At 56.8% G+C, this 20,122-nt stretch overlaps 6 protein-coding genes across 6 annotated transcripts; 3 read left to right on the top strand and 3 right to left on the bottom strand.

The window, feature by feature from the left end:
* Positions 1-1,131: 1,131 nt before the first annotated feature.
* ACRALDRAFT_1047157 (uncharacterized protein) lies at positions 1,132-4,334 on the bottom strand. Its single transcript, XM_071015484.1, has 3 exons — positions 3,709-4,334; positions 1,884-3,625; positions 1,132-1,822 (listed from the first exon to the last, which is right to left on the bottom strand). Exons 1-3 carry the CDS (start codon positions 4,025-4,027, stop codon positions 1,766-1,768), a joined length of 2,118 nt encoding a protein of 705 aa, XP_070878488.1. The 5' UTR covers positions 4,028-4,334; the 3' UTR covers positions 1,132-1,765.
* A 308-nt stretch (positions 4,335-4,642) lies between these two features.
* Positions 4,643-6,822, top strand: ACRALDRAFT_1079419 (uncharacterized protein; the record flags this gene model as incomplete). Its single annotated transcript, XM_071018899.1, has 3 exons — positions 4,643-4,954; positions 5,026-5,060; positions 5,118-6,822. Exons 1-3 carry the CDS (start codon positions 4,775-4,777, stop codon positions 6,820-6,822), a joined length of 1,920 nt encoding a protein of 639 aa, XP_070878487.1. The 5' UTR covers positions 4,643-4,774.
* Positions 6,823-7,987: 1,165 nt separating this feature from the next.
* ACRALDRAFT_2066758 (uncharacterized protein) lies at positions 7,988-10,784 on the top strand (the record flags this gene model as incomplete). The annotated part of the gene is made up of 2 exons (XM_071022090.1): positions 7,988-10,402; positions 10,467-10,784. Coding segments are annotated over 2 exons (2,733 nt in total), but the record flags the coding sequence as incomplete, so codon positions are not given.
* A 614-nt stretch (positions 10,785-11,398) lies between these two features.
* On the bottom strand, positions 11,399-13,861 carry ACRALDRAFT_2038323 (uncharacterized protein; the record flags this gene model as incomplete). Its single annotated transcript, XM_071020865.1, has 6 exons — positions 11,399-12,066; positions 12,140-12,466; positions 12,525-12,597; positions 12,688-13,479; positions 13,565-13,725; positions 13,819-13,861. The coding sequence occupies 6 exons, from the start codon at positions 13,859-13,861 to the stop codon at positions 11,399-11,401; spliced, it is 2,064 nt and encodes a 687-aa protein (XP_070878485.1).
* Positions 13,862-14,386: 525 nt separating this feature from the next.
* Positions 14,387-18,663, bottom strand: ACRALDRAFT_1047163 (uncharacterized protein). The gene is made up of 3 exons (XM_071015485.1): positions 17,726-18,663; positions 17,530-17,631; positions 14,387-17,458 (listed from the first exon to the last, which is right to left on the bottom strand). The coding sequence occupies exons 1-3, from the start codon at positions 17,939-17,941 to the stop codon at positions 14,936-14,938; spliced, it is 2,841 nt and encodes a 946-aa protein (XP_070878484.1). The 5' UTR covers positions 17,942-18,663; the 3' UTR covers positions 14,387-14,935.
* A 436-nt stretch (positions 18,664-19,099) lies between these two features.
* On the top strand, positions 19,100-20,061 carry ACRALDRAFT_206398 (uncharacterized protein; the record flags this gene model as incomplete). Its single annotated transcript, XM_071022026.1, has 6 exons — positions 19,100-19,113; positions 19,179-19,204; positions 19,257-19,383; positions 19,461-19,673; positions 19,734-20,006; positions 20,046-20,061. The coding sequence occupies 6 exons, from the start codon at positions 19,100-19,102 to the stop codon at positions 20,059-20,061; spliced, it is 669 nt and encodes a 222-aa protein (XP_070878483.1).
* Positions 20,062-20,122: the final 61 nt, after the last annotated feature.

Here is a 20,122-nt window from a genome sequence, read left to right as displayed (position 1 = left end):
CTCATCTTGATCAAGGAATCTCGAGGCATGGCTGCCTCAGGAGATCAGACACACCTACTGAGTAGATGTACTTCGTACGCACACACAAAATCAGTGAGGGGCCCCGGATTCAGAAGACCTGGCCAAGCATTCCATCAGACATGACATTGCCGCCCGCTACACACTAAACGCACCAGGCAAAGTGTCTCTGAATCGGTTTCTTCTCCCGCCCTAGACTCAACACGGGACGCTGGCCCCCGAGTCAGATCCAGATCGAAATCTGGGATTCCCCAGACTGATGCTGCCCAACCCAACCCTATTCGTACTTCACCCGACGATGACGATGATAAGACCATAAGGCATACATAGAATCGTGGTGCCACCTCTTGCACCCGGCTGAACGGAAAACATTATCATATTGCACCACCTCGTAGGTACGTACATTTACTACCTGATGGCCAAACCCGAGATATCTTGTCATTTTCATTTTCCTCTTGCCTTGCCGGGTGTACATAGGGGGTGAACGTATCATCCCCAGAATGACGTTAGCCCCCAGGAATGAGCCGCGTCTCTGTTGTTGTCCGCTGTGGATCCCTAATCCGAGATCCGCCATTGGCCGCTTGATTGACACAGCAAAGTCACCTTTCCTATGCACCCCCCTGCTTCGGTCAGGCTGCTCCGACTTCTCCCGACTTTTCATACTGAAACGTCCCGCATCGCACCTTGACCGACGAGACAATCCTATGCATCCAAAGTGAGATGCAAAAAAGGGGAACAAAAGTCTCGACCTGGCTTTCGTTTAGCGGTGAGACTCGTGACGTAAAATTCCACCGGCCACAGCTACCCAACATGGTCGCGTGTCCCTTGGATACGTCCAGGCTCCATGTCACGGGGTCCGTGAAACTTGACGCTTCTCATCTCCTTTTACACCTTAAAAGAGGTCTCGTCCCTTTTGTGTGTAACCAGTCCAGGGTCTGACCGAACTCGTGACGTCGAAACTGGGCTAATGAATCCATGCTTCCATGGCTGGTGGGTCTCCCTTTTCCCTACTCTTCCGTTTCGAGCAGCCGGTCTGGAACGGATCCAGGAATCGGGGAAAATTGTAAATCTGTGGCTAACCCCACACCGAACCCCTCCGCTGGACCGGGGGTTCAGTGGCTGAGGCTGAGCCCACGAGCGACAGAGGCCATGCGGAGACCCTTTCGGGAGACGCTCGGCTCCGTATGGGATGTTGCTCCCGCCCACCGCCTTCCGAGTTATTCTTGAATCGAGCCGAGCAAATGGTCAAAATAAAGCCGATTCCACCCAACCTGCCGCCTGCCTGCCCTGCGCCTCCCGGCTTGTTTTCGTCGCCCTGTAATAATATACAGCCGCCCACATGGGCTCCTTTACCGACACGAAAATTCATCGGAACCACAAAGTCAACTGTCTGTTTCTCTCCCTGCGAACAGATGCGCGATGCGATACAATGTAATCATCAGTTGAAGATGCAGTTCGGAAACCTCAATTTTCTAATGGCATTTCACACGTGGCTCTATCGCAACCGCTGCCGTGTCCTGCTCCAACTACCGGTATGCCGGCTTTCTCGCGTCATCATTGTCCCTAGAAGACTAGGTATCAGGCATCTCTATCTCAAGATTGTCCGCTCAGACTGCTGCCGTGACCATATTCATCCCTCTTCCCGGACGGACACACTTGTTCTTTACCCACTAGCATGCGTTGTATGATCTGGTTCCGAGGGATTCCGTTCCAGCTCAGAACAGGCCCATTGTGCGTATATCGGCATTTAAGACGACTCGTCTGTAATCAACCTGATAATCTTTCCAATGGCGATAGTTTGACCCTGTAGTATCACATCATTAGCGACCACAGTCCCTGCACTCCTACGTGTTGTTCAGACGTACCTGGTCTCGGAGAGTAAAGCGACCCATTTGTGGGTAATCCTCAAACTTCTCGACGCAAACTCCGTTCGGGTTGCCAGTCACCTCCAGACGGGCGATAATGCCATCGCCCCTCTTGGCGTGCGAAGGGGGCAGCTTGCTCTTCCGGCCCGTCCCCTTCTGCAGCTTGTGAAGGAGCGCCGCAAAGGTCACCTCCTCGATGGCGGCGTGGACGTGCAGGACGCAGTTGAAGCCGGCCGTCAGGATGCTCTTCAGTTCCAGGATGCGGATCTGCGCCTCAAAGGCCGTCACGGTGTGCACCAGCCGCTTCGGCGAGCAAATGACGAACCCGGGCGAGACCTCGTCTTCCTCCACGCCCCGGAGGCGGATGCGGACCTGGTCACCGCACTGCGCGAGCTGCACCTCCTCTTCCGTCTCTCCATAGACGGCCATTGCCTCCACAGTCTGCTTATTCGGCATGAGGACCATGGACATGCCCTTCTTGACAACACCGGCCTCGATCTTTCCTTCGACCATGGTGCCCAGGTCGCGGTACTTGCCCGAGACGGCCATCATGAACGGCGCGTTGAGCTTGCGCTCCAGGGCTTGCATGCCGTCCAGGTATTCCAGCAGTGACGGGCCGTCCCACCAGGGGGCGGTTTCCTTGGGAACCCTATCCTTGATGCCCATGGCCTTTTGCGCGGCAATGGGCATGAACATGACGTCCGTCTTGAGATTGTAGCCCGTCGCCTTCAGGAACTGGGAGAGCTTGGTCGTGCACTCCAGGTATCGTTCGTGGGACCACTCGACCGTAGGATCGTCCATCTTGTTGATGACCACGACGAGCTTGTTGACGCCCTGCGTCTTGGCCAACATGGCGTGCTCCCGGGTCTGGCCGCCTCGCTCGAAGCCCGTCTCGTACTCGCCCTTGCGGGCCGAGATGACTAGGATACCGACGTCGGCCTGCGACGCGCCGCCGATCATGCTGGGCACGTACGTCTTGTGCCCGGGGGCGTCGAGGATGCTGTAGCGCCGCTTCTCCGTCTCAAAGTAACCCCGGCCCACCTCGACCGTCTTGCCCTTGGAGCGTTCCTCCGACGTCAAGTCCAGCGCCCAAGAAAGGTACCAAGTCTCACGACCGGCCTCCTTGGCGTCGCGCTTGTATTTATCCATGGTCCGCTCGTCGACCATGCCAGTCGCGTAAAGAATGGAACCGCCCAGGGTCGACTTGCCGGCGTCGACGTGGCCGATGAAGATGATGTTGACGTGCTCCTTGCCGTAGACTTCCTTGAGTGTCTCTTCATCGACGTCGGCGGTCTGCTCCATCTCGACAGCATCTGCCGCCCGCGTCGCGGCTTTGGAGCCGGCCGTGGGACTAGACCTTCCCGACGAGGGCGAGGGAGACGTCTTGCCTGATTTGGTGGTCTTGGTGGTCGATCCCGATTTCTCGATGGCCTTGGATGCAGTGGCCTTGGCGCCGACTTGGGCTTGGGTGGGGCTGCCATCGCTCTTGGACGCCTCTGGAGCCACCTTCTTTTCGGTCTTGGCAGGTGCGGTGCCACCAATGGATAGAACTTTCGTCTTGGGTTTGGCAGTGCCTGCATCGAGGCTCAGGACTTTCGCACCGCCCTCCTTCTTCACTGACGGTTGGGGAGCGGCCGCGGAGGCCGGCGTAGCGGCGGCAGCCGGAGTCGCCTGGGCCTGTGGCTGCTGATACTGCTGCTGGCCCTGGCGGCCGTGCTGACCATACTGAGCCTGCTGTTGGCCTACAAATGGCGAAGAGCCGGTTGTTAGACGTGACAAGAAAAAAAAACAAAAAGAACAAGGCGGAGAGTCAATCAGGACATACCGTAGCCTTGCTGGCCATATTGTCCGTACGCTTGTTGCCCGTACTGATCAAAGCCTTGTCCACCTTGTCCTCCACCGTATTGAGGGTAGCCGTAGCCTTGGTTGTAGTACTGCTGGTACTGAGCTGGATAACCTTGTTGGTATTGCTGGCCAGGCTGGAAGGCTTGTGCCGAGGGCTGGAAGCTGGCAGCACCAGGGTGGAAGGTCGGCGCTTGGGGGTTCTGCTGCTGGTTGATGTTGAGCTGTTGCTGGGCCCGCCGCGACAGGTTATCGTCCTGCTGAGCGGCAGGGTCGTCTTCCCAAGAGTTGAGGTTAGACATGGCGAATGTTCGAGCGCTGATGGTCGTGGGGAGCGACTCTGATATGTCTCTGGCTGCTTATGATGCGGAAGGGACGTCGGGACCCGGGAGCGTTAATAGTCAAAATTGATGGCGGGGTAAGTGTGGCTTGGCCTGTGAGGGAGGCGTTCGGTATACGGGGGAGAGGTAAGCTTCGGGCCGTGGTCCAAGTTCCTCAATGACGGGCGAAGGATGCAAATGGAGTTGAGAGTCGTTCCGTGTCTTTGGCCAGGCACGGGTATGAGAGGTAGTAGGTTCGAAAGATTTTGAGTAGAAAAATGGGAATTTCTGCGCCTGACAGAAGACAGTGTCCTGGTAGAAGGTGCCCCACCAGCGAATAATGCGGGGTGGCTGCCTAGTAGCCGTGTAAACAGAAGATATACACGGCCCTGTAAGCAGACATGATGTCAAGTTAAGTAACGGTTTACACTGTATACTTGTACGTTCGTATCCGTAGCCACTAAACCGTCCGACTCTTAAGGTACCGGGTGGGTACCTGATGATGTACCTAAGGTACGGATGGGTCATGTCATGGTCAAAGCACACGATGAACAAAGCTCTAGCATCTGATACAAACACTCTCGATGGTCGTTTTCCCAACAAGACTCTTCAGAGCTAGAAGTGATCTACCTGGTCCCAGCTGTGTATATAGATAAGAGCTAGGTGCCAAGGTCGCCGTCGTGCTGCATCGACTGGCTCATCTCTGGAGATGGAAACCGGAAGCTCACCATGGACGCCCTATTGTCTCGACTTGGGTATCAGGCACTGAATATGGCCATGCGATCTGGCATCGCCCTGACTTCGTCATATGCTGTTTCCCAGTGCTCGCGGCTTCTGCAAAAGGTTGACGACAAGGGTATCCTGGAAGAACTGGAAGGATTGCAGATGCAATTGAACAGCAAGATCAAGGTCCGCTACCTCTCTGGGAATCTCGCCGCCCAAGCTCGCAGAATACTAACCGTCTCTCCTTTGTTCCACAGGTCCTATCACCAGCTATTGATCTGATCGAGCTCAAGTATGTGTTTTACTATCTATCCTTATTCGCCTCTAGTATTTGCTGATCCGTCGAAAGGTCAGGTAGAGGGAATGCCTTCCTCGAATCGGCCCTTCCGCTGGCCAAAGCGCTGCACCGAGACATCAACTTGTTGGGGAGGGAGCTGGAGGAGGTTGCCTCGGCGGTTGAGGATACTCGTCAAGGCGCCACTGGCCGGGCCAGGACCACCGAAGAACAACGAGAGCAACTTACGCGTATCATTTCAGACATCAAGAATTTGCTCGGCCGCATAGATCGGGAAATTCCGCTGCTGCACATGGCCATCACGGCCTCGGGGGAGAACCTCACATCATCACTGTCTCCTGGGATTTCACCATCTAGGCTGATGCAGGCCAGTGCCTTCCTTTTCTTCGGCGACACTGTGTACGCAGGCGACCCCAGGCGACCTGTCCAGATTGGACCCGCCTTCACACTCTCGCTCTACATGCTTTTCCTGGGCCATGCAGATCATCCACCCTCATCCGTGTCACAACCCGATGCGCATGGCAGTTCTCCCGGTAGTCCTGATTCGCCTCAGAAGTCGTCCCAAGCTGGACGTTCGGTGCAGCCGTATGGGATCGAAGACGGGACAAGGAAGCCTCTGTGGAAGGAGGTCATCCACAAGGCGAGGGTGCGGCTCTGCCGGGTACCCTGCAACTATGTTTTTGATGGGTCGCGCGGATATCGACCGAAAATGCCAAACGACACGTCTAACTCCAGAATCGATCCCACGGGAGGAGGTCTAGAGCAATATGCCTACCATATTGAGATCATCGAAGATTTAGACGATGGCAGAGTCCACGATGAAGAAGACAAAAAAGCTTCACCTTATGATGACATTGCGCGGGCTGGCCTCCGGGAGTCCATCCCCGTGCACCAGATATCCAAAGTCTTTTACGCGGATACGGGGCGTATCCTCAACATCGGAAACCCTACAGAGGGTGAGCATAACCCAGTCCTGCTTCTCAAGCGCGATGTGGACGCGAAACCCCCGATGGAGATGAGGCAACAAACCACCACATGCGGAGATGTAGTTGTGGCGGAGGATATGGAGCCCAGCGACGAGCAAAGAGAGATAGACAGGCAGTTGCAGCAGGAATATCTGGAGGCTAGGGTTCCCGGTATCGCAGATGTACCTCCGGCCGACTCATGGGGATTACCTAGTCACCTCGACCCGGAGTGGATTGCTCTGGAGGTGTTTGAGGAAGATGAGATCAGCGACGATGAGGAAGAGGATGAGGACAAAGACAATGAGCTGGCGGGGAACAACTGGGGTCGAAACGAAGCGGAACAAGAGGTGGGCGACGGCACGACTGGGAAAGGGCCAGCCCACGCTCAGATTCCGCGGGACCAGGATTCGGCCGATACGACGTTGACTTGGCGGCTCAAGAACATGTCTTTACCGTCGTCGGCCATCAACACGATAAATGAGGTGAAATCCCGTGCGAGCCTATCGCACTCCCGTGACGCGGATGGGTCTAGGGGAAACACGCCTGCGACGGTATCTAGGTCGCCGTTCAGCTCCGTTACGACGTCGCTTTCCTTGCTGGAGATGTTGATTCGCCTGACGAGCCTGCAGGAGTTTGAGCAAGCGTCTCATCTGACCATCCACGACCACGTCTTGAATTTCTTTTTGGAAGAAACTTCAACGACGGGACTCCGGGGTGAGGAACGGTGGAAGGCACGCAATGAGGCGAAGCGGCGAGTTGGATTTGACCCTTTTTCTGATTCGCCGACGAAATGAAGAGAATTGTTGTAAGAGTCTGGACGTATTAATTATGCATCGAGATGTGATGAGCAAAGTAGGAGTGTGATGAGTTTGGTGATGTTGGCTGCCAAACTCTTATCATGTCGCTGACTCAGCAATGTCGTATCAGTGGAACTTATGACAAAGTGCGAGCTCAATTTTCGTACTGTATAGACGATAACGGGTGCTTAGCTAAGCATATGCCACCAACTCTGCCCGTTGCCGGGGAGAAATTATGTCATTGTAAACTGAAGCCCAAACACTCGAGAGAGGACCTGCAAATCAACGCGATCGCAAAAGTCCTCGTGTCCTCTACGCGTCACTTTTTAAATTCAACGGGTCCTTGTATATATATGCGAGGTATCTCAGCTGAAGAACATTATCTTGGACACTTGGTTAGTACCGGAATCTCCGCTGGTTGCTGCCTATGAGGTGAGGACTCTCCCCGCCTTCGTCCGTTATACCCTCACTTGGTTCTATCATGGTTAGATGCTGCCTTGGACATAAAGGACCAAGAGCTGACCTTTCGTGGACATACAGAAAACCAGGTGGTTCTTTTTCTTACAGACCCCTTGACAGCATCGCATCCGACACCCAACCCGACTGCTTGGAGTTAGGCGGCACCCCCCGGCCAGACGTCGCGCGCAACCACAAAAACAAGCGTGACATTTCTCGTCCTTCTGTCATTATGGTCAAGGAAAGAGCCCCCCCAAAAGGTCCTCTGCGTCCCATCGACCAAAACGAGGATGCTCGGCCCCTGGCGCATCGCCTGGAGAAACACCGCTCCCAAGAGCTGGACCCCGATTTTCTAACTGCTCAATTCGACTCTCTACGTGTATCCGACTCTTCCCAACACACACAACATAGGCACCAGGCCAATAAGGGGGTCCGCAGAACAGACATTTCAGATGGTCTTTCGTCGCCCGCCGCGCAGAAGCCACGCCAGTCAGTAAACCTGGAGCAGCCCAAAAGCTCGCAGAGATACACCGACGACGACGACTTGGACTCTTTCTTCTCGCATATCAGACGCCGCGATGATCCCTTCCACGGGCCCTCATCAAACCATGGCCATCATCCCAAGGTCATGTCCTCCCGGAAGCAAAAGGCGGCCGGTGTGTTCAATGAGCGCAGGTCTCGACCCGAACACCACAGAGATAATCGAATTTCCGTTCCTTCAGTCCCCGTATACCAGGACAGGAAACCGGAACCTGCGAACCTGTTCAGCTCGATCGCCCCTGATGCGAACCCGGCAACGTACAGACCCAAAACCGGGTTTGGAGAGCCGGAATTCTACACCGACCCTGCAAAGGCATCAGCTGACCTGAAAGCCCTACTCGAAGGCGGCCTGGACGAGGATGCAGATGATGATAACGAAGACACGAGCAAGGACGAAACCAAAGACCAGGCCGGAAGGGATGGTTCTCTAGAGGGGCTAAAGGTCAAACTATTGCCGCATCAGGTCGAGGGTGTGGACTGGATGCGCGGTCGCGAACTCGGACCTGTCAAAAGAGGCAGGGTGCCCAAAGGCGGCATCCTGGCGGATGACATGGGCCTGGGCAAGACTCTTCAGACGATTGCTCTGATTCTGAAAAACCGAAAGCCTAGCGAGGATGAGGACGGCTGGAAGGACCATTTCAAACGTACCGAGAAGACTACGCTTGTCGTCGCCCCTCTTGCCCTGATTCGGCAGTGGGAGGCTGAGATCAAGGACAAGGTGGCCAAGTCTCACGGTCTGAAGGTCTGTGTTCACCACGGGCCGCAGCGCACCAAGCGGTTCAAAGACTTGGCGTTGTACGATGTCGTCGTCACGACATACCAGGTCCTTGTATCCGAATATGGCCAATCCTCCGATGCCGACGACGGTCTCAAGGTGGGATGTTTCGGCCTGCACTGGTGGCGCGTGGTGCTCGACGAGGCGCACACGATCAAGAACAGAAATGCAAAGTCCACCAAGGCCTGCTACGCCCTTCGGTCCGAGTACCGATGGTGTCTGTCGGGCACGCCCATGCAGAACAGCCTCGAGGAGCTGCAGTCCCTCATCCGGTTCCTGCGCATCAGGCCGTTCGACAACCTAACCGAGTGGAAGGAGCAAATCGAGAAGCCCATCAAGAGCGGCAAGGGCCACGATGCCCTTCGACAGCTGCACGGCGTTCTCCGCTGCTTCATGAAACGGCGGACCAAAGACATCCTCAAGGCAGACGGTGCCTTGAACCCAGGCGGAAAGCCCAATGAGGAGGGCGATGGGAAGTCGTCAACGGGGTTCAAGGTAACAGAACGCAAGGTCGTCACGGTCTCGACCGCATTCTCGCCCGCCGAGCGCCGGTTCTACGACCGACTCGAGGCCCGCGCCGACGCGAGTATCGAGAGGATGATGCAGGGCGGCATGAACTACGCCAATGCCTTGGTGCTCCTGCTCAGGCTCCGACAGGCGTGCAACCACCCCAAGCTGGTGGAGGGGAAGCTCGACAAGGACCGCGACGCCCTTTCTGGCGGCGAAGCGTCCCAGAGGGCCTTGGACGCGGAAATGGACTCGCTCGCCGATATGTTCGGCGGGATGGGCATCGTGACCAAGACTTGCAGCATCTGCGGCCGGGGTCTTCCCGTCGACCTGGCCCAGAGTGACCAGGATATGTGCGAGGAGTGTTTCGGCGACCTGGCCTACTTCAACGAGAAGGAGACGGCCAAGAGGAAGAAGCCAAAGCACAAGGCAGGGAAGGTGAAGAGGGTTGTCAAGAAGGAAGTGGCGGTGGAAAAGACGGGCGTTTCGTCCAATGAGACGCAGCAGCGTCGACGTATCAGGAACCGGAATACGGTAATAGACAGCGACGATGAGGATGACGATGAAGAGGGAAGTTGGCTCGTGCCGGAGGATCAGCGTGGCCAGCTACGCCTGGGCAAGGCTGGAGGGGAGGAAGACGAGAATGCCGAGGGAGGCGGCGAGTGGCTCGGGAATGAAGATTCCTTGCATCCTTCCGAAGGGGAGGATGGTGACGGCAGTCAGTTGGACAGCTTTGTCGTACCAGATGAGCCTGTCAAGGATGAAAGCCAAGACGAGGACGGGGAGGCATACGAGTCGGATGACACGTTCCCGTCACTGGCAGACCTACCTACGCGAAAGTCCGAAGCGGCGAGACGGTCCTTGTCCGACGGAGACTCGAGCTCTTCGTCTTCGGATGACGACGACGACGAGGATATCAGCATCGACCAGTCGGAGGTGTACAGCGATGCCGACAGCCATCACTACCCCCACCAGGGCCGGCCGGGCCAGATCCTCGCCTCTGCCAAGATCCGGCAGATGATGCAGATCCTCCATAAGGAGGCGCATGAGCACAAGTTTATCATCTTTTCGCAGTTCACCTCCATGATGGACCTCGTCGAGCCATTCTTCCGCAAGGAGGGCTTCAAGTTTACGAGATATGATGGGAAGATGAAGAACGACGAGCGCGAGGCCAGCCTCCACCGGCTGCGAAACGACAAGAACACGCGCATCCTGCTGTGCAGTCTCAAGTGCGGTAGCTTGGGCTTGAACCTCACGGCGGCGACGCGTGTCATTATTCTCGAGCCGTTTTGGAATCCCGTAAGTCGTTGCCGTCTTCCTTTGCCTCCACGGTGATTATGAGCTGACAACGTGCTTCTTCTAGTTCATCGAAGAACAAGCCATCGACCGCGTCCATCGCCTAACCCAGACCATCGACGTGGTGGTCTACAAGCTCACCGTCGAGAAGACGGTCGAGGAGCGCATCCTCGACCTGCAGGAGAAGAAGCGCCTGCTCGCCGAGACGGCCATCGAGGGCGGCAACAAGAAGGGAGTCCTCAAGCTCGGATTCGACGAGATTATGGACCTCTTCCGCCGCGGCACCAAACCCGCTGCCGCTGTCGCTGACGCCAGCCAGGGGAGGCGGGACTTCGAGGGAGCTGGGGCCGGTGCGCGCTGGAGCCAAGGTGCCGCTGTTCCTGCGTCGTCTCGGGGCCCGGCGGTCAAGAAGGTGATGGAGGATGCGGTTTATGGGCGGCGCTGGTGAGGTCAAAGAAGTAAACCAAGGTAAAGGAAACAGACGTCTCTGGTCCTGGTCAGAGTTGACCATCTGAATCTGGGGCTATTCATGGGTAGGGGAATATGGAGGGCTGGGATCATAGATGGGATGGGATGGCAATTCTTGGGCGTCTTATATGTGTATATGACTCGCGATGATTTTTTCAGGTGAATAAATGTGTCGACCATACGTGCCGTGCCGTCTTTGACTTTTAACGTCTTCAACTGCATTCTTCTCGGCCGTCTGTCGTCCATACCGTACCCCTATATTCGATCCTCGGCCTCTTTTCAACGCAGACGACATGGCAGAAACTCCTCGCGCTCATAACATCAAACAGGCACCCATGAGGACGAAACAGCAAGACTGCTTTCATTATCATTTCATTCAAGCAACTCCTCCAATACAAAGTTATAGCCACCCATTTTAACCTGCGCAAAATCACGAGTTGGCCAACATTCAACTGCAGACGCTCGAAGAACAACATAAGCACGTGTCGGTCCTGGCCACATCCCTACTCCCGTGCCCTAAATTCACCCCGACTAGGCGCCAGGTGGCACGTACGCCTTGTACTGCGGCGACGCTGGCCCGCCGTTCTGGCTTGGGAGTCCCTGCCTCGCGTCGTAGGCCGCACCGCCGGGCCGAAGGGGAGGAGGGGTGAACACGTTGGTCCGATCCGACCCAGACGGTGCCGACGGGGGTGCGCCTGTCGGCACGGGCGGCGGGGCCTGGGACGGCGCGCTGCTATACCCGTCAGGCGCGGCTTGAGGGGCGGAAGGCGGCTGGTAGCTCTGGTACGAAGGCTGGGAGGGCTGGAAGGCGGCAGGTGTCGGTGCGTTGGCGGAGCCCGAGCCGGCATTGGTATTCTGGTCATCAGGGGAGTAGGCGGGAGAAGAGTAGGTCGCTGCGGACATGGGGTTCTGAGGTGCAATCGGAGAGTCATAGACGGACGTGGCCAGTTCCTGGGCTCCATAGGTGCTCTGGCGGTGCTGATCCGAGGGCTGGTGCGGATATGCGCCATAGGGATTGGACGGAGTCGGGATCGGGGGCGGGGATGACGTCTGGATCGGCTCCGGTTGCTGGCGGGGCTCCGGGTGGGCCGGCTGGGACGGGACTTCGGTGCCGGCTACGTAGAAAGGGGCGGGAGCGGGTTGACTAGGGCGTCGCAAGTTGGGCGAGGGGCTGGGATGGGGAGGATATTGAGGTTGGTCTATGACAAAAGAAGGGTCACTGTCAGGATGCATGATTCTATTTTATTCAGAACTCAAATCAAGGTAATTCACCTTGTGGCGTGGGCGGATAATAGCCCTGTTCCTGCTGAGGTTGGCCGTGGGAGGCGGGAGGACCTTGTGGATGATGACCCTGGGGCGGTCCTTGGGGGGCCCCTTGGGGGGCCCCTTGGTGAGCCCCTGGGTGAGTGCCTTGAGGAGCCCCTGGGTGAGCGCCTTGAGGAACCCCCTGAGGCCCTGCTGGATGGTAGCCAGGCTGGGCGGGCCTCATGGCATAGTGGTGGAAGCTGGGCTGAGGAGGGTGCGACATGGAGGACTCCAAAAGGGCTTCGTAGTCTCGCCGAGCTTTGATGAATTTCTCGTTGAGCTGGGTGAAGTCGTCTGGGAGGACAATGTTAGCGACGTTGCGCCTTGGACGGTCGGCCGTCGGACATCTCACCTTTCTTCTGAGAATACTTCTCAATGAGCTTGATCAGCTTTGGCCGAATGGCTAGTGTTTGGTGGTAGAGTTTCTATTTTCCGTTCTGTATCAGCAACTGCAGAGTTCCTCCCGTCCTCCGTCCCTGATAATCATATCGGAGGGGAAGAAAGACGGAACCTACCGAGATTTCCTCATTGTCCTCCTCTCTCGGGGCGCTGTTCGACGTGCTCAAGAGGGTAAGCAGCTTCTCGACATTCTTGATCTCGGCAAAGACCTCGGCCTCCATCTGCGCCTCCCGCGCCAGCTCGTCGGGAGTCGGGTCGGTAAGCTTCTCGACGTAGTTGAGCGGAAAGATGCCCGTCTTCCCCTTGAGCGAGCCGCGCCACCAGTCCTTGTAGACCGATTCCAAGACGGCAATGACGTCGCCCTTTTTAAAGTCCAACTCGCCGGGCTCGGACGGCACAAAGTCGAAGAGGGCGCGCACTCTCGACACGGTGGCGGCCGTGGTACCGGCGGGAACTGGCTGCGCTTGCTGCTGCTGCTGCTGCTGTTGTTGCTGGGTGGTGGGCTGGGTACCCGACGGGCCGGCGCTCGCGCCCTCCGACGAAGAGGCGGGTTCTGCGGCCTTCTTCTTCCGCTCCTCCTCTTGCAGCGAGAGCTTCAGGGCCATTTGAAGCTCCTCGTCTTCCTTCTGGCGATCTACGTCGGTGAGACCCGTCTTTTGAGGGGCCGAGGGGGGTTGCAGGGTAGGGTTGTTCTGCTTCAGACGGTAGTAGGCGTCGTACATGATGCCCAGGTCGGCATCGTTATTGAACATGTCGGACCATTCTTTCATGCGCTCGAGAATCTTCGCCTTGACTTGGGTGTGGGTGTTTCGATCGTTGGCCAGTTTGAGCAGCGCGTCGGTGAAGGCCCGGCTGGAGAGTTCGCGGTGCACGTCCTTGCCGCAGTTTTGGCTGAGGGCGTTGGCGAGCTGAGGTCAAGTAGAACCAGGTCAGCGGATACTTTCAAGAAACGAGAAATATGGATAAGGAGTGGCGTCGTAGCTAACAACTCACCTCGAGTGTGTAGAGCTGGACGTTGGCGTTCCTATGTGCCAGGCGCTTGATCATGCTCTGAACGACTTCCTTGGGCCCATTCTGATCGCTGCCGACACGGTCACACAGCTCGATAATGGCGCCCCAGTCCTCCGACGTGAGATTTTCATCGGTTGCCTTGGCTGCGTATGGTCAGTGGGCCAAGTCCGACTTTGTCTTTGACGAGGGGACGAGGGCATAGAAAGGCGAGAGGAGGGGATGGGAGAAGAACACACCAACACCCTCGTCATAGGGCCCTGCGGCGGCGGCTCGGAACATGGCAACGAGGAAACGGCGGACCGAGCAAACTAAGTTATAGATGTGATAAAGCTCGACTGACTGATGCTTTGTTTGTTGTATGTGGTGGTCACGAGGCAATAGACGGACGGGGGTGACGCTCGTTACGATGATGTCAGGGTTTAGGAGACAGTTCGGTATATAGACGGGGAAACGATAAAACCGTTGAGTTTGGAAATTAAGCGCCGCGCGAGTTGAGTGCGAAAAAAAGAAAGAATAGATGGGAAGCAAGAAGAGAGGCGTAGATCTATCCGAGGGGAGAGGGGATGAAGGAGGTTAGGAAGCAGGACAATACAAGTAATTTAGGAGGCAGCCTCGTTTGCTGGGTGTGCAAGTACCACGGAGTACAGTTAGACGGTGACGTGCGGCGGCCTCCAGCTGACGCCTCACGTTGCCACATGCTTCGTCATCAGATTTGCACCGCCACCGTATTACGTTAGCATCGCGACTCCAGTCCTTTGTGATGCGATGCTGTCGGCTCTGTCTTCAGCTTCGCAACATATCAAGGCCAAATCCATGAAGCGTATTCGTAAATCGCATCAGTTGTCTTTATTCCATTCTCTTTATACACTCTAAAGGCAGACCACCTGCAAGCCACTTATTCTGAACTGGAACCGTCCAACTCCTGACCCATCATCCCCGACCCCCAAACCACTGATGAGAAGATGAGAAGAAAAAGAAAAGAAGAAAAACAAAACGACGCCACTAGCTAGAGAGATAGAGGGGAACATAACACCAGAGAAGTGCCTGGCCGAGAGAGACCGCTATGTATGAGAAGTCGAGCCAAACTCCAAAAGAGATAGCCATATGTCCCCGTCCTACAATGCACTGAACCTGAGCCCGAGGGATTACCTGTCCGTCCTCCCGCTCTGGGAATCTTCCTTCCGTCCTATTTGTCCCCGGCCCCTGGTTTACCCGCCCTACCCAACTCTGCTTGGGTACTCGTAAGGACATATTCCATGTCCCAAGACGAGGATAAGCTTCCGTATTCCAACCGAAAGGTTTGGCCATGAATGTCATCACCCATGCCATAGTTGAAGGGCTGATCCCAGCACCCTACCACCCCCTGCGAGACACGCCTCGGGGTTCAAACTCCGCCCGACCTCCCGACCCGGAACCCACATGTCCGGCACCGCGTCCCTCTTCGACACTGCGCCTGCTCTGCGCATCCATTTCCGACATGTCGAAAAGCAACGGCTCGTCATCCATCGTCTCGTTCTCGCCGCGCCCATAGCCAAAACGGCCAATCGACCCGGTGAAGCTCCCCCTCGACGACTGCGGCGGCGTCTGGCCGCGGCCCGCCGTCGACGTCATGCCCATATACCGCCGCCTCCCAAACGGCGAACTCGACGGCGCCGATATCAGCCCCCCCGGAGGCTTCGACCCGTCCGACGATCCGTGGTGTGCCGTCGTGTCTGCTGATCCGACGGACCGGATTTCCGCCGCCGGCTGCAGCGACGACGCTTCACCGGCGCTCGATGCGGCTTCTGTTGCCGCGTGGCGACCTAGGAGCATGCTGAGCGTCGGCGGCTCGCGATCCTCGGCCCCGAGGCTCACGCTCCGGTTGGCTGCGAAGGCGAGATCCCCCTCCTCGTCATCCGCCAGCGCCCGGTTCTGCTGCGCAGCAGAGCTCGACCGGCGCTGGTGCGTACCCACCCGCGGCGACATGGGGATGTCGATCGCTGTGGTTCCCCCTTCCCGGGTCGTCGATTTCGTCGTCGTTGCCGTGCTTGTCGTTCGTGCCGTGTCCTCCCTCCTGGCCTCGCTGGCGCCGCCTTCGCGCGGCGCTGTGCTCACCCGTTCCGTCCTGGGTCGAGATGTACCATACCGAATGACTTCGTTTTCGCTGAGCCGTGACGGGACGACGGGCGTGTGTGGCGTGTGCGGTGACAGGGGCTTCCCGGGCGAGGAGGAGATGGAAGCCGATGCCGGTGCGGCCATGCTGGGCACATTGGACAGCTGGCGGCTAGACGAGCTCGAAGACCGCTGCATCTGCAAAGAGGACACCATGTAATCGGTCAGGGCGTTGTTTGAATCCCGCATGGCGTGAAACTTGGAGAGCTGGGCGACCGTCCTGCTGGTCGCGGATTCGCCCCTCTTCGTGGGCTCAAAGCTTTTCAGCGTCTTCTTGCTGTCCAGCGCTTTGAGAAACTCGGATATCTGATCATCGTCCGTCTGCAGCGAGCCGGAGCTCGCGTTGGCCCCAGTTTCCGCAAGGAGGCCCGATCCAGGTTGCGCAACGGAAGAGGACAGGCTCTGCCTTCCACTGCTCCCCTGCTCATCATCGGCCTTGCTTGCGCCGCCGATCGAATGGCGCCCCCTACGGTGCGTGAAGCTGCTGCTGTACCGGCTGGTCGAGCCTGGTCTGGGAGAGCTGGACGGTGGCTCGGCCGCCGGCGGTCCGCCGCGGAGGGAGGCAGGCATGCCAGCCGTCAGAGACGTACGGTTCCGCGGTTGATAGAGGGCCCCCATGCCCGGTGGACGTGTCACCGAAGAGGGAGAAGCCGACGACTCCGACTCCAATGTCCGCGACATGGGAGATCCCGACAGTGAGCCGGCTTTGAACGGCTGGAACGACACCGAGGGACGCCGGACGCCGCTGCCGCCCACGGCACCACGTAGCTGCTGCCTCATGGCCGTCACGGGAAGGGAATTGGGAGGGTTCTGCTCGACGCTGGCGGGAACCGATCCCGGCGGCGAGCTCGTGTCCGACCCCGGAACGCGAACGGATCTGAGAGCCGTAATAGGACTCGTCGCGATGGCGCCTTCTCCGTGGAAGGTCGATAGACTGCCATAGGTCTGAGGCGGCTGGAAAGCACCCTGGCCACGGCGATGCGAGGGGAGCGAGCCGGCTTCGGCCTCTTGCTGGCGAGGCGCCGAGCGCAGGGGCAACGAGGGCTTAAAGTAATCTTCATCGATGCCCATGAAACGCGAGCTCAGCAGCGATTCGGAATTCTCGATGCGAAATGTGCACTCGTTCCGATATGTGACCGACGTCACCAGTCGGCCGACGGGGACCTCTAGGTCCCCAAACAGATAGTCTGTCACCACGTCGCCCGGACCGTCGTACAGCGGATACCGAACGGGATCGAGGCCGTGGAGATGGGTGTCGCCGGCTCGGATGCGGCACCGTGGTTCTAGCGCGGGATGTACGCCTTTGGTCAAGGCTTGTTGGGAAACCTTCCAGGCCGGAGTCACTCTGGTGGTGACAAAGAGGGAGCGGAAAAAGACGATGATTTTCTTATAAATGGTTGGTAAAAGTGGACCGAATTCGTCGAGGTCGATGGACGAGTCGGTCTTCAGTTCGATACGCCATCTTTCAAGGACGACCTCGGTGGTTCGTCGCGTGGGATGGCCCGGGGAATCTTCGCTCGAACCAAACGTATTGAGAGCCTCCATGACATCCCACCTCTTTCCATGTTCGTCGACGATGACAAGAGTCTGGCTCGGGTTCAGACGCGACGTATGCAGGTAGGTTTCGATGACGAGTGGCGGGGGTTTGTTGTCGAGGACGCTGCAGGTCCTCCAAGTGCGGAGGTCTTCTTTGAAATCCTCAAAGTCTTCGGTGTCGAGTTGGAACTGCAAACATCGAGGGCATCAGTGACGGCTGTTCTTTATGGTTGCACGGAGGGCGGGGAAGGAAAACGGACCCATTTGTTGATCTTCCTACTCCCGGAGCCCTTAGTCCCGGAAGTATATCGGAGGTTCATGCGCGAGTCGAGAATGACCGAAGCGGCTTTGGTGTGGAAATTCTGGGAAATATAGTCAGTCAGCTTTGGCCCCTTCTCGTCTTGCCCTCCACCCCGGTGTCGGAACAGCGCAGCGTAAGTAGGCATATAAGTTTACCTGAATGATCTGATCCAACTTCTTGTAGGACTCGGCAGAGGGACCCGATGTATCGGTGCTGGGAGAGCTACTAGGGTCACGAGGTATGGACCCCGACCCGGCCCTCGCACGAGGAGCGGCGGCCCCTTCCCTCTGGTTGTTTGACCGAAAAGGATTCATCTGCGGAGACGAGGCGGGGGACGCGACTCGCGGTGGGCGGCGGGCTTGCTGGTGCATGATGTATGTCGAGTCGAGTCGGGAGGAAAACGAACGGGAGGAGACGACTGGGGGATTTGGGTGGCGATTCGCTCGATGGAATGAGTAGGTGCTGGCACCCAGCCCAACCTGGAAAGAATGCACTCTCCGCTGTGTGCTGGGTGGTTAGGCTGGGAGGTTGATGGAGTCGGTGAAGCCGGTGCGGTGGGGTGAGTGATGTCGGAATGGATTTCGAGAAGCCACCGACCCTGCTCATCCATCCTCGAGGGCGCCCTCTCTGCTGACTCTTGTCTCTCTGCCCGGAGGTACTAACTGACTGCCGCACCCACAGCGTCAATCCACCATGATAAGCGCACACGACGGGATGGGTGGAGTCTTGTATAGATAACGTTGAGGCGAGGGAAGGATCGAGTACGTTGTATACGTATTTCCAACGAGTTGTCCACCTTGCGAAAAAGGGACGGAAATAAAAGATAATAATAATAGATGAGGCCCTGACCGGTTTCCTTGGCCAAAGTACGTTGTATTGATGGCTTGATGGGCCAAGCCAAGGGGGAGGAGGGAGGAGAGCGGGCGGAGAGGAGTGAAAGGCCTGATAGGTCGGAATAAGAAAAGATGATGGTCTGAGCGAAGAAACTACGACGAGGGTAGTTCAACGCAAATGGACGAGATGGATGAGTATAAAGACGAGAACGCGACACGGATGCGCATCGTCAAGGGGACAGGCCTCGTGATGTGGAAGCGTGGAGAGCGTGGTGCTGTGCTAGCCCTGCTAGGTCGGTCCGTACAGTTCAAAGCCGTACCAGCGGCCCTGTGCCGTCATCCAGGAAGCCTGGACCTTTCGCTCGAAGCAGTGTAGCTCCACTTCCAGGTGCCTTGAAGGTGCAGGGACTGGCCTGTCGTGGGGGTGTGGGAGGAGAAGGCGGCAATGGATGAAAGGATGGCGTGCGGGTTGGAAGAATTATGCATTGAGCTCGCTGGTCAGGACAGTGTGGAGGTTCCGTACGTGGTACGGTACCCATCCACAACGAGATCTTTCTTTTCGTAGTGAGTACTTGGATTACCTGTGGTGTACATAATGTCTTTACTACAACTTGAGGGAAATATTGGTATTGATAAGACAGCTTTCGTATCCTGTACCTTTCATAGATACGTTGTAACCGAGAAAATACAATACTCATGACTGTTGCTTTGTGGAGCTTTCCCCACACAAAAAATACAAAGTATAATTTCATAGATCGACTGTGTCTATGCTGAGTCATACCGGGCACCTCGCTAAGGTACGTACACTCGATACGGTACGCCTTAATTATTATCCACCCTGGATCACGAGCAGTCTGCTGCCTGACCTCCATACCCACTCCTCCATCACCGTCACACTCGATTTCTGCTGCCAGCGCCTATATCACTACCTTATCCAATGCGGCCGAATGGTACAAGTACCAAGGGTCGTACAAGCTGGGGTAGCCAATTAACTCGTCAGATATCAGGTCTTATAATCCATTTCCCCCGATCTGATATGCATATTCCAGCTTCCCAGTTCCATCGTCCTCGACTCAACTTCCAACGGCAGCAAGGCACAGCAAACTCCCGTCTCGGCCGATCCACGTGTCTGCCCGGTCCTCCGTCGCAAGCAGGAATGCAATGTACGTCACACAAGTGTGCCTGGTCTCGCGCGGCTGGAATGGGAACCCCCCTACTTCGACCATCGATGCCTGCAGGAGACGAATCCCATCATCTGTCTCGCCAACGAGTGGTAAATGAGCTCCCAAGTGACCCAACCTTCGCCGCCAACCACTTCCCAACTCGACAGTTATCTATCGACTGAACTTGTCGACTTTTCTTGGGCCCAACAGAAAGGGTCTCGATGCAACCCAGTCCTACTTCGTACGGTTGGCCTATTCTCAACATCCAGTGTCAAGGCAATAGGCAGGCCTGCTGAAACTACACCTCACCAACCGCGTCTATGGCATGGCAACGTCCAACAGCGCTTCGTGTCCGTCCATGGCCATATTCTCTTCGTCTTCTTCAACCCAGCCCCCATCTCTCTCTCTCCTTCACTGTCCTCCACTCCCCCTTTTGAAAGGTCCGTTCTTTATATCATCTTCTGGGAACACCACTCTAGTAAGTTTCCCAACTAGCCCTACTCTCTGTTATACAGGCAATCATATATCCAGTCTGAAAAACCATGCCATTCATCTC

Source organism: Sodiomyces alcalophilus, assembly GCF_042370955.1.
Source record: "Sodiomyces alcalophilus JCM 7366 unplaced genomic scaffold ACRALscaffold_1, whole genome shotgun sequence".
Taxonomy (NCBI): Eukaryota; Fungi; Ascomycota; class Sordariomycetes; order Glomerellales; family Plectosphaerellaceae; genus Sodiomyces; species Sodiomyces alcalophilus.
The sequence above is the reverse complement of the archived record's forward strand: the minus strand, read 5'-3'. Positions and strand labels throughout refer to the sequence as shown.

What these genes read in the sequence shown, in the direction of transcription:
- ACRALDRAFT_1047157 (XM_071015484.1), bottom strand. Translation starts at nt 4,027, where the DNA reads ATGTCTAACCTCAACTCTTGGGAAGACGACCCTGCCGCTCAGCAGGAC. An exon ending in ATATGGCCAGCAAGGCTACG is followed by an intron (nt 3,626 to 3,708) that starts GTATGTCCTGAT and finishes CGCCATTTGTAG; the next exon opens with GCCAACAGCAGGCTCAGTAT. An exon ending in GCTTTACTCTCCGAGACCAG is followed by an intron (nt 1,823 to 1,883) that starts GTACGTCTGAAC and finishes GTGATACTACAG; the next exon opens with GGTCAAACTATCGCCATTGG.
- ACRALDRAFT_1047163 (XM_071015485.1), bottom strand. Translation starts at nt 17,941, where the DNA reads ATGCACCAGCAAGCCCGCCGCCCACCGCGAGTCGCGTCCCCCGCCTCG. An exon ending in AGTTGGATCAGATCATTCAG is followed by an intron (nt 17,632 to 17,725) that starts GTAAACTTATAT and finishes TATATTTCCCAG; the next exon opens with AATTTCCACACCAAAGCCGC. An exon ending in GTAGGAAGATCAACAAATGG is followed by an intron (nt 17,459 to 17,529) that starts GTCCGTTTTCCT and finishes CGATGTTTGCAG; the next exon opens with TTCCAACTCGACACCGAAGA.